A 12,312-nucleotide genomic window follows, 5' to 3' on the forward strand; every position below is an offset into this window, starting at 1 on the left:
AAGGAGATGAGGAGGGTCAGCAAGATGGGAGACCTCCAGGAGAGCACCTGGCCCAGCCTGGGTGAGAAAGCCTGGATGCCAGTCCTGGCCCTGACACCTCCCTGCTGTTATAAGCTTGGCAGGCCTTCCTCTCAGGCTGGAGCAGATGTATGGAACTCTCTGGCCCTGATCACTGTGCAGTAGGTCTGGGGGGAGAGGAGAAGGGGAGAGAAATTCCTGCCTGTGACACAGGGGTAGAGGGAAGACAAGACCTCACCAGGCATGGGTGACTTTTATTTGAAGCCAGAAAACACCCTATTTGGGAGTTCATTTGGATTGTGTGACAGTTAAAAAAAACAAAGGAAAGAGTAACCAGAACCCAAAGAGCCTGGGGAAGGGAAGGGGTGAGCAGTGGATCCTGGTCAGGCCACGTAGGGGAAGTGGAGCAGCAGCCCCTCGTGGGGCTCCAGGGTCAGGTGCTCCAGCTCAAGAGAGGCACTCTCCTTCCGGCCTGGCTGGGTGCTGAGCAGCAGATCAACCGTGGCTGGCAGGCTGGTGCCGGCGGGCAGGCTGGAGGCCCCCAACCTGGCAGGTTGGCCCACATCCCCAAAGTTGAGCACTACTAAGAAACGCTCATTCTGGTCCCATTGTCGGACGTAGGAGAAGATGTCAGGGCCCGACTCGAGTGTGTGGAAATCCCCGTGCAGCAGGGAGCGCTCTTTACCCCGCTGATCACTCAGCCGCCGGAACAGGGAGAGGAGGGAGCCAGGGTCTTCACTCTGGCCCTGCGGATGATGAAGACATAGCAGGAAGGGATGAAGGGCTACCCTGGGTGCAAACTCCTACGGGCCACCTGCCCACCCTCTGCTGGTCAGGCCCTGCCCATCCGAAACCCTCACCTTCACAGTCACGTTGGAGCTTTCAGATCCTGAGGTGTCGGGGAAGCTGGATTCATCCCACAGCATGATTGGGGCCGTCACAGGCTGAAAAGTGGGGAAAACAGACTTGGATGAGGCCTGGCCCACTCTCCCTGCTCCTCCTCCCGTTCTCACCCTCCTTCAATGTATAACGCCCCCAACCCCAACTTCTGGACAAGCAAGGCAGGCTCCTGCCTCAGGTTCTTGCACTCACTATCCCCTCAGCCCAGAGAGCCTTCTCCCAGCCAGCCACAAGCTAGCTCCCTCAATTCCCTCCGGTCTCTGCTCAGCTGTCTCATCAGGTTTTCTGTGGCCACTCTATGTAAAACACACCCCATCCCCTAGTCTCTAGGCCCCCTACCCTGCTTTCTTTGGCACAGCACTTACCAGCACCTGGCATCTTTATTATATTTGCTAATTACCTAATTTCACCACCTCCAGCTCTTTTGTGCATTGCTATATCTTCTGTGCATGGCATATAGGAATTACTCAATAAAACGTTGTGGAATAAATGAATGACGGGTTCTGTAAACGCCAGCTCAGGTGTCAACCTCCAACTTGGTGCCTAAAGCTATGTGAGTGTCGCCATGGTCTCACCCTATCACAGCTCTCACTGCCATGCACTTCTCATCAGGCGCCCCCACTGAACTGTGATTCCTGGAGGGCACAGAGTGCCCACTGTCCACTGAGTGAGTGAGTGAGTGATGGCTACCATGCTGAAGACCTACCAGGTACCAGGTACCAGGTAGGCAATGCATTTTAAAACATGCCCTCATTTGATCCTAACTACCCTACAAGAAATGAAATATCACAGGAGAGATGACCACGACTCAGAGAAGTGCAGTACTTTGCCAAGGCCACACAGCTACTGACCAAGGGGCTGACTAGGAATCAAACGCAATTCCGCTCAAGGCTCATGTCTGTCTGCTGCCATCCACAGAGCCACCGTGATGGATGAACACAATCCCCTGCACTGTGCTGCGGAGGCCGCAAACAATACCTGTCCAGGAAGGGCAGCTGCCTCCAGGCCAATCTCGTCCCCGTAACTGAAAACCGGGGTCCCTGGCAGGGTGAAGAGCAGGAGCTGGTAGAGTCGGAGGAGCTGAGCCGGCACAAAGGAGGTCAGGAGTCCCGCCTGAGACAACTGCAGGAATGGACGTGCTGGTGAGCCCCAAAGCCCACCTCTCCCTCCATCTCCCAACACCTCTTTCCTCCAGAAGGCCTCCTGCCCCTCTCCCACCGCTCTGGTACTCACACTCCAGCTGCACCAGCGACTGCCCATGGTGTTCAAATACTGGGTGACCAGGAATTCTACATGTTTCCCAGTGAAAACAGAGTTGGACAGGTATGAGCTGGTCACCAACAGGTCCTTGGTGGAGTCCAGTAGGCTCAGGATCTGCTGAAGGTCGGAGGACTCAGTCCCTGCAATCAAGAGCCTGCAGAGCGCAGAGCAGGGGACAAGGTTAGTATAGGACAGGAAAGGAAGACTGGAGGTGAAGAAGGTTCTTCGGACTAGGAACTCCCCCCTTCCTTGGGCCTAGCACTCCACTGAGGGGTTCCCACAGTGGAGCTGAGTTGGGCTGGGGGTGGGGTCTGGCACCCACCTATCTTCACTGAAGCTCTTGGTGATGTTCTGCCACTCGGCCAAGAACAAAGACGCATTCTAGAAGGAATAAAGCAGAGTCAAGGAGCAGGGAACACTACCAGGCCCTGGTGAGACCCTCTGTTCTTGCCCAGGCTCTGCCTCTCATGTGGAAAGGGAACTCACCGTCAGATTCCCCACGTCCCGAACCTGGAAGCCATCCACACCAACCTGCAGCCAAAAACTCAGAGCGTCCTATAGGGAGGGGGCAAAAGGACAGAGGAAAGATATCAACACTCTGATGCAAAGGCTCAGAAAACTCCAGCCCACACTAAACCTTGCCTACCATGCACTTCCCCATGATCTTGGGAGAGTCACTTGCCTTGAATGGTCTCACTTTCCCAGCTCTGTTAAAACAAAGGTTTAGCCTTTGGTCCCCTCCCTTCTAACCTACCACTGACTCTCTTAATGCTACAGTATTTTACTTCTCTATTCTTCCCCAAGGCAAATCAGGCAGCTTCACCTTTGAACCCTACAGAACAGGCCCAAGAGAAAAAGTGTGTTCATAAACATAACTTCTTTCAACCCTTAGCATGTGTGAAATGCTAGTATACTAATTTTAGAGATGAGCAAACAGTCTCACAGAAGCAAAGAGGTATGCCCAAGACCACAATCAGAGAGCAGCACAGACAGAACACAAAATGCTAGCCAAGATTCCAAGACAAGTATACTTTCTCCTCTCCCAGTGTCATGAGGCCTGGGGAGGGTGTGAGTAAAAGAGCAGGTCTGAGCAAGGCCAAGAATGAAAGAGTGAAATTCAAAGCACAGGACAGCTTAGATGAAGATTTGAAAAGAGGAGCCAGCTCTGCAGAAGAGGCCCCGGCCTGAAGCCCTGGCATGCGCCCTGGCATCCGCACGGTCCATAACACGGAATCCCACTCCCACTGCCCCTTTTTCTCTCTGCTGCATGTGCTTTCCCCTTGTCTCCACTTTCATCTGCGGCTACCACTTCTCATGTCGTGCCATCTGGAAACATTCCCTTATCAGTGACTTTTAAAGGGTCTTCCAGCAATTAGCAAGGGCTGAACTGGATGACCCCGAGGGTCCTGTGGAAATGCTCAATTCTAACTCAGAATCATGGCTGCCAGCAAGGTGTCATGGTCTATCTCCATTTTTGTTCCATCCCTTCTGAACTGGTCAGTGTTCCAGAACTCCAGCATTAGGAGCAGGGGTGACATTCTAAGCCCCACTCCCAGCCTGCTGAGTATGGAGTTTATATCCTATATATCCCTTCCGATAAGGCAGACTGGAGAAATAAGACTACTTGGGATCTCAAATCCCAGGCACATTAAGTCCCTCTGAACCTTAGCTGGCTCATTCACAGACTGAGAATAATGATAGGGATTTTGTGTGGTTATATAGGGGATTAGAAAACGTATATAGGGCCGGCCCCGTGGCTGAGCGGTTGAGTGCACACGCTCCGCTGCTGGCGGCCCGGGTTCAGATCCCGGGCGCACACTGACACACCGCTTCTCCGGCCATGCTGAGGCCGCTTCCCACATACAGCAACTGGAAGGATGTGCAGCTATGACATGCAGCTATCTACTAGGGCTTTGGGGGAAAAAAATAAATTAAATTAAAAAAAAAAGAAAAAGAAAACGTATATAAACACTTGGCATTGTCCCAGACATATAGGAAGACCCCAGTGCAGACTGCGCTCCACTCCAAAACACATCCAACAAGAACCAGGAAACCAGACAGGACTCCCACAGAGAACGGGCTTCCTCTCCCAAAAGGAAGAAAAATCAAACCCAAATTGACATCTGAGAAATTCCTTCCTGGTACTGTCATCATCAGAGCCAAGGAAACGAGAAAAAGGAGTGGACAGAAAAGGAACAAGCAAAAACAGAGGTGCACTGCTGGCCTATCCTGCCTGTGGGAGAAGCGTGCCTGCCTGGCTCCAGGGAGCAAGGGGCCATCAGCTGGAGCCTGGCTAGGTTTACAGAGCCAGGGCCAGCCCCAGCATCTGGCTCTCACTTGCCATCAGCACCAACACTCACCTTCATCTTGGTGGCCACGGTGCCAATCTCATCAGGGAGGAACCACGACTTCTGGCCCCTGTAGTTGGGAGTGAGGTCCAGAATGACCCGGATGCCTAGAACAATGGAGCAGAGGCAGTCGTGAGAAAGACTGGGGTGAAGGGAAAGGAGGAAGTCAACAAATACAAGTCTGTAGAGTATTTCCTATGTATTACATGGTACAAAAGCTTAGATCTGCATGGAAGCAACCCAAGTGTCCCTCGACTGATGATTGGATAAAGAAGATGTGGTATATATATACCATGGAATACTACTCAGCCATAAAAAAAAGACAAAATTGTCCCATTTGCAACAACATGGATGGACCTGGAAGGTATTATGTTAAGTGAAAAACTTAGATCTGAACCCTGATAAAACTCATTCCACTGAAACAGATATGAGTAAGGGGGGGAGACTTAAGATCTTACAGACAAGGCTGAACTATGGGGCCCTCGGCTCCCCACCCGCAAAGTGAACTCTTTTAAAGTAAGACAAGATTTTATTTGGATTTTTTTTTTCTAAAGGATCCACTCTTTCACAAGTTTAAATACCACTGATTTAGTACAAGCCTACATTTTGCAGATAAGGACACTGAAGCCCACAAGTTAAATTATTGCACTGCCAAGTAAAGGTCTCTGAACCACCTGACAAATCCATTTTAGGCTGAAGCCTAACAAACCTCCCCTGTACCTGTTCTAGGAAAACTCAGAGCCAGTCAGGAGTAAACCAGATAAAAATTCTATCCTGCCTTCCCCCTGGCCAGAAGGCCAAACCTTTCCTAGCTCATTCCTTGCCAACTCCAGGATACCCACTCTTTTTCCTGGCCGATTGCAGGAGACTGTCAAAATCTTCCTTGGAGCCAAGAGTGGGGTCGATCTGTTCCAAGTTCGTCCCAGCAACGTCATCCTTTTGGTTCTTGTGAATTGGGCCCAGCACAAAACCCTTTACCTTCAAGGTGCTCAGGTAATCCAGATGCCCCTTCAAGCCTGAAACGCAGAAGCAGGATTAAAGTGAGGTGCCTCTGATCTCCCCATTCTCTCCTCTCCCCAGGACTAGGTGTGGGGGGTGAGGCTAGACCACGAGACTCAGAGGAACTGATGTAAGAAGTCTAGCACATTACTTCAGAAACCGGCTGTGACTGGTTCCCGGCACCACAGGAGGAAGGCAGGATGCTGAGTCAGCCACTCTCTTGAAAGGGGGGAGGACGGTTTCCTTCGAAAAGAAAGGACGAGCTACGTCCCAGGGAGCGGTCGCCGGTATCGGGGGGATGGAGAACCATCTCAGTCAATCTAGGGACGGGGTCGGAGCCGGTGACCAGTTAGACCAGGGGAGTAGGAGGTGGGAAGGACGGGGATACACGGCGCTCACCGACTAGGTCGCCCGCGTCGCGGCCCTGGAAGGCCTGGAGGTCGCCGATGCGGTAGAGGGCGCCCTTGTGCCACCAGCTCTGCACCGGCAGCTCGCGGCAGCGCGGTGCCCGCACGATGATGACCACGGCGCCGGCCAGCATGCCGAGCCAGCCGAGCCAGAAGAGCACCAGCAGCGCCCAGCGCGTGCGCACCCAGCCGGGGCTGCCCGCCACCTTCAGCAGCTCCTCTTTAGACAGGCCGGTGAACTTGGCCTCGGCCTCCGCCTCGTCGTCGGCCACCTTGATCTTCACCAGACCGTTCTTCTCGGCGCCGCCCGCCACGACCACGGCCCCCGACGCCGCGTTCATCGGCTGCTTCTCGGGTTCCACCTCGTTCAGCTCCACTTCCTTCATGTCCACCTCGGTGTCCTGGCTCATGGTGCCTGCGGAACCGGCGACACAACGCGGCTGGCGGTCAGGTGGTGGCTGGACAGGTGCCCCAACCTCCCGGCCACAGGACTGTCTCCCCGGCAGACCCGGCTCCGCGCAGCTCCAGCGACAGTCTGCTGCCCAGCCGCGGCCCGGGGCACTGGCAGGGGAGCCCCGCCCCGGCCCGCCCCCGCCCGCCCCTTAAAGTGGAACCTCCCGGATTGCTCTTTCTGGGACCGCTGGCGGGATGGCGGCGGAGGGGAAAGACGGTCCCGAACAGGCCTCCGACCGCTGCGTGGTCCAATTCCTCATCTCGAACCTGTCTACCCCTTAAGGTTCCTTTAAGCCGGATGCTAAGAAGGCTGAACACGGAGCCACCTTTAGGTGGGTGGAGTCTGTGATTTGTCCCGCCGCAGCAAGTGGGCGGAAAGGGGACATCCAGCCCAGCGAGGGTCCCCGGGGCCCTTCTTCCCCGGCTCCGAAGGCTGATGGCTACCCCGGACCCCACCCTCCACTTACCCCTCGTCCAGGGGTCAGGCCACCGCCTGATCTTCCCAGCTTCTCAAGGCTACTTGCGCTCAGAGCCAGTCAAACGCAACTCCTGCCCTCTCCCCGACCTTGTCTTCTCAGGCCTCTGGGACTTGGCGCTAGACCTCCGCTTCCCCGCAGGGCTTACTCCCACTCGTCCTTCAAGACTCATCTTGTGTTTCGTTCAATTAATTCATCATGCAGCAACTATTTATTGAGCGCCCACTACAATACTTTTCTTTATTAACTTTATTGAATTAACTCTAATCCAGTCTTCTCCTTGATGTTTTAAGATGAATCTGTTTGGACAGGAGTTGAGGCTGACACTCCCCATCTTAACCTACCCCACTCCCAGTCTCTGGCGCCAGGATGTCGGGCAGCTAGGAGTTCAACATCTAGAAGAGACTGATGCCAACCTCGGGGCAGCAGCAAACATTCCAGGGCTGGGCCTCAGTCAGAGGCATCCACCTTTTTCGTACAAAAGACCAGAAGATGCCATGGCCACACTCTTCCCCACCTTGCAAGGCCTCCCTCACATTTTCCCAATCTCCCCAGGGTGCCCAGGGGCCCCTTACCTCCCCATTACTTCACTACGACGGGCCTTGGAGGCACTGGTACTGCAGAGGCCTTGAAGACCACCCAACTCCCCTCCACAGGGGTCTTGGCTTGAGGGTAAGTGGGGCAGAGACAAGGTTCACAGGAGGCACTGCTGGACATCAACACCATGTGGGGCCAACACTCTCAGGAACTTCTTGTTCCTGAGCAGTGCCAGCTGGATTATTTTCAGAGAGGAGCTTAAGGAAATAAGTTCTTTCTCCCTCTCCCACCTGGGCTGGAAGCCAGGATGGCTGTGTATTTGGAGGAGAGCAGAAGCGAAGATCTGAACAAATAGCAGACAGAAAAAGGTGCCAAAGGAGAGCCAAGGGTATGAAAAGGCTCATCCTCTGCCATCCCCCTTCTTTATTCCAAAGCCCATACCCCACTCCCACCCTAGGAAAGCTGGAACCACCTCCTAGAGGGAGGAAGGCGAGTGGGTAGAGGTTGGAATGCAAACCAGTGCTCAATGATGATAAGGAGTCCAAGGTGCCCTGGACATGCCAGATAAGTGCCAACCAGGGGCTCTGCACAGACTTTATCCTCAGCATAAAAACTCAAGGTTGAGAACAGGGGTCAGAAGCTCTCCTTGAGATGGTCCAACATAACACCCCCAGGAACACAGTATCTCACTCACAGCCCCTCATGGCTCCAGACAGATAAAGCCAATCCCTTATGCATGCGGTAAAGAAGCTAACAACCTACCTCTCCAAGTTTATCACCCCCCACGCCTTCCACAGGGACTACCCTCCAGCCACATCAGCCTTCAAACACCTGCCAATCTTACAACACACCAGGCTTTGTCAGGCCTCTGCATCTTTGTACATGCCATTCCCTCTGTGTTTTTCCCTTCCTGTTTTGCCACTCTGTCTCAAACTCCTATTCATTCAAGACCCAGTTCAAATGACCACTTTTCTCAACTCCCAGAAAAGAATTACTTTCTATCCACTGTGCAGCCACCTCTGCTACAACTCATATTCCATTTGTTTATTACATTTCCTTGTCTGATTGTCTGTTTGCACTTCAAGACAAGTGGCAGGGGCCTTGGGCTATTTGTGGATGGTCCTGCCTGCTCAGAGGTAGCACACAGTAGCCACTTTCTAAGTGTTTGGTAAATAAGTGGGTGAACTATATCAATCAAACCCAAATATTTCCCTTCTTAGAAACAATTCAACAAAAGTAGCAGGGGAAGATACACGGATAAATGTGAAAAGGAATTTAAATACTGTATTGTATAAAGATTAAGCTGTTTATGCAGGAAAACAAACCAAGACTTGTAAGTGTTCAACCAAAATAAAACAAAGTAATAAATCTGGGGAAAGGGGAGGAAGGAAAACAACAGAGAAAGACTGTAGAGAAAGAGGGCAGAAGGTGGCTAGAGATCCTCAGATCCTACACTGTATGTTGATACATATAAAACTTAATATTTACTATAGGAATGCAAAGTATATAATTTCTCAGGAAGAATTTAGCCTTCAAGAGAAGGCCGGGACAAAGGAAAGAAAAGGGCAATTCAACAGTCCAGAGGCCAATAAGGACCACGTGAGGCCATGAGTCTTCAGTACTTTACACTGAGGCATGCAGATGGGGGCGGGGCCTGAAATGCAGAGGGCCAAGCGTACAGAGAAAGTTCCTTTCTAACCCCCTGTTGCAAAAATTCATGTCACATGTTTCCCAACAGATGAGGATCACTTGATCTTAGCCAAAAGATAGGGAACATATTTTTCCCCCAATGTGTAAAAAAGGATTTCCAAAGACAGAGCAAAGATGGGAAGATAGTTAAAAACCTAGGAGACTGGCTCGACTGTCTCTGTCCAGCAACAGTCTGCAACTCTGCCAAAGCCCAAGGCATCCGGGCTCTGCCTCTAAAATACCCATCAGCCTTGAGGGGTTTACTCATTTGAAACACAGATGGCTGAAGCTAAGGAACTGAGCATTTGGAAGTCAAGGTGCAGCTGAGATGAAAGCAGAGAAGGAGGCTGACCCCAACCACAGGGGCTCACTTGGCAGCTAATAATACGCTGGAATGATATTATTCTTATATTAACAAGATGTTGGAATAATATTATTTGTTATTACAAATCCTGCAGGAGGGACACTGGCTGCTAAAGAAGAGAACTGTCCAAGTTGCCTTAGTGAAGGGTTAGGAATGTGAGGGGGGGATAAAAGCCAGAAAGAGTAAAGGAAAAGCAACCAAAGCCATTTCTTAGGAGAAGAGAAATAAATGCACCATCTGAAAAATATCTGGTAGTCAAATATATTGGCCAAATGAACAACACTGCACCAGGCCATTCTCTCTAATGCAACCAAGTAATAAAAGAGAACACCAGAGAGGGCCGGCCCCGTGGCTTAGCGGTTGGGTGCACGCGCTCCGCTGCTGGCGGCCCGGGTTTGGACCCCAGGCGCGCACCAACGCACCGCTTCTCCGGCCATGCTGAGGCCGCGTCCCACGTACAGCGGCTGGAAGGATGTGCAGCTATGACATGCAACTATCTACTCGGGCTTTGGGGGGAAAAAATAAAATAAATAAAATTAAAAAAAAAAAAGAGAACACCAGAGATATAGCAGATCAATTTATAGAACAGAGAGAGAAGTACTTTTAACATATTACCCTGGGATAGATGAAATCAGATATTCAACTGATGGGAGACAAAATACTGATCTGACCAAAAAGGCTAAATAGTAAGAGGAGATTAAATTGTCTTTAAAATGATCACTGAAGTTCTCTAACATCAGCTCCTTCTGCAGTCATGGTCACACAATGCTGGTGGGTATTGTCATTTTTCCCATCCCCTGTGCCCTTCAAAACTTTCTAGCATCACATTCTTTGGAAGAAAGTCACTAAGTGCTGCCACACTCAGAAGGTATGGAGTTAAGCTCTGCCTCCCAGAGGGGGAAGTATCTACATAAATTATTTGGGATTTTTCTGTACAGGGGATTTGTCTCTTCTCCCTCATTTATTTATCTGTTCATTTATTTACATGAGTATGGACTCGAATATTTATTTTATACTTTGGGTTGGAAACCAATATTATAGTATTGGGTTTTTTGCTCAAATTGTTCCAGCTTTGGCCACTGTGAGCTCTTTCAAGTTGACTTCTGTGTCCTTTTAATATATTCCCCCCACCCCGCCTTTTTTTTTCTGAGCACTTCTTCACTTTCTGGCACTACAAGATCCTCTAGGCTCACCTTGTATATTCACTAGGGCCCCAGCCCTAGAATCAGCCATTTCTCCAAGAAGCCCCAGTTCCTTTTATTGGAGAATGGATTAGAAACCACGATATGGACACTCAGGTGTCCTTTGATGAAAAAAGTTATCCATCAAAAATGTATCATTCTTTTCTTTTATTGCCTCCCTTTTTCTTTTTTTGGTGTCTTATTTTTAAAAAATCTTTCTTTACTTCAAGGCCTTAAAGATATTCAATATTTTCTATGCAAAAATATAAGGTTTTGGCTTTGACATTTAAGTCCTCAATCCATCTTTAATTGATTTTTTTTTTTGAGGAAGATTGGCCCTGAGCTAACATCTGTTACCAATCTTCCTCTTTTTTTCTCCCCAAAGCCCCAGTATATAGTTGCGTATCATAGTTGTAGAGTTGTGGCTCTTCTATATGGGACGCCGCCTCAGCATGGCTTGATGAGCGGTGAGTAGGTCCACGCCCAGGATCCGAACTGGCGAACTCCAGGCCACCGAAGCAGAACACGTGAACTTAACCGCTGTGTCACTGGGCCGGCCCCTTTAATTGATTTTTATTTATGGTATAAGGTAGAGAGCCAATCTCACTTTTTTCCCAAATGGATAACTGTGATATGATAATATATATATATATATATATATATATATATATATATATATATATATATATACAGTCTTTGTCCCTGGTTCCTGACACTGAGGTCCCAAATCCCTTGGAATTTCCTGGGTGATAGGAATGTCTTTTGTTCTAATGAGGCCACTCTTGGTGGGCTTCTAAATAGCTTCAGGATGGGGGCTGGTCACCATAAAGACTAAGGCATAATTAGAGGGTTGGAACTTTCAGTCCCAACCCCCAACTCCAGGAAGCGGAGAAGGGCTGGAGACTGAGTTAGTCACCAACTGCAATGATTTAATCAATCATACCTACATAGTGCTCTCTCCTGAGTTCTTTTTTTTTTTTTTTTGTGAGGACGATCAGCCCTGAGCTAACATCCATGCCTGTCCTCCTCTTTTTGCTGAGGAAGACTGGCCCGGGGCTAACATCCATGCCCATCTTCCTCTACTTTATCTGGGACGCCACCACAGCATGGCCTGACAAGCGGTGCATTGGCGCGTGCCTGGGATCTGAACCCAGGCAGCCAGCAGCAGAGTGCACGCACTTAACTGCTACGCCACAGGGCCAGCCCCTCTCCTGAGTTCTGTAAGTCATTCCAGGGAATTACTGAACCTGAGAAGGAGGTCGTGGGAGCTCCCGATTTACAGCCAGTTGGTCAGAAGTACAGGTGGCAACCTTGGACTTGTGACGCATCTGAAGTCAGGGGCAGTCTTGTGGAACTGAGTCCTTAACCTGTGGCGTCTGCACTAATTCCAGGTAGTTAGTGTCAGAATTGAATTGTAGGGCACCCAGCTGGTATCCAGGAAACTGAAGAATTGGTTGTTGGCTGGAGGAAAAACCCACATGTGTGAGTAAAACCCACAGAAGTGTGAGTAAAAGCAGTTCAGGATAACCATTTCTCCCAGTTCGACATACGGAACAGTCCTTCCTTTCCCCATTGATCTCACACACCACCACTATCGTACGCCAAAGTTCCATATGTGCATGGATTTTTCTGGGCTTTCTCTTCTAATCTATTGGTCAATTTCGTTTACCCCCAGACTAT

The 12,312-nt window shown here is 50.3% G+C and overlaps 1 protein-coding gene across 2 annotated transcripts in view; it reads right to left on the reverse strand.

The window, feature by feature from the left end:
• Positions 1–254: 254 nt before the first annotated feature.
• SLC3A2 (solute carrier family 3 member 2) overlaps positions 255–12,312 on the reverse strand; it is a 28,258-nt gene continuing 16,200 nt past the window's right edge. For both annotated transcript variants that reach the window (XM_058526630.1, XM_058526628.1), the window contains exons 2-10: positions 5,925–6,347; positions 5,369–5,542; positions 4,539–4,633; positions 2,665–2,733; positions 2,501–2,559; positions 2,152–2,332; positions 1,897–2,040; positions 879–962; positions 255–764 (exon numbers count right to left, since the gene is read on the reverse strand). In XM_058526630.1, coding sequence (XP_058382613.1) covers positions 402–764; positions 879–962; positions 1,897–2,040; positions 2,152–2,332; positions 2,501–2,559; positions 2,665–2,733; positions 4,539–4,633; positions 5,369–5,542; positions 5,925–6,342 — 1,587 coding nt within the window. In that variant the 5' untranslated portion in view covers positions 6,343–6,347 and the 3' untranslated portion in view covers positions 255–401. The remainder of the gene's footprint in view (positions 765–878; positions 963–1,896; positions 2,041–2,151; positions 2,333–2,500; positions 2,560–2,664; positions 2,734–4,538; positions 4,634–5,368; positions 5,543–5,924; positions 6,348–12,312) is intronic.

This window comes from Diceros bicornis, chromosome 31, assembly GCF_020826845.1.
Source record: "Diceros bicornis minor isolate mBicDic1 chromosome 31, mDicBic1.mat.cur, whole genome shotgun sequence".
Taxonomy (NCBI): domain Eukaryota; kingdom Metazoa; phylum Chordata; class Mammalia; order Perissodactyla; family Rhinocerotidae; genus Diceros; species Diceros bicornis.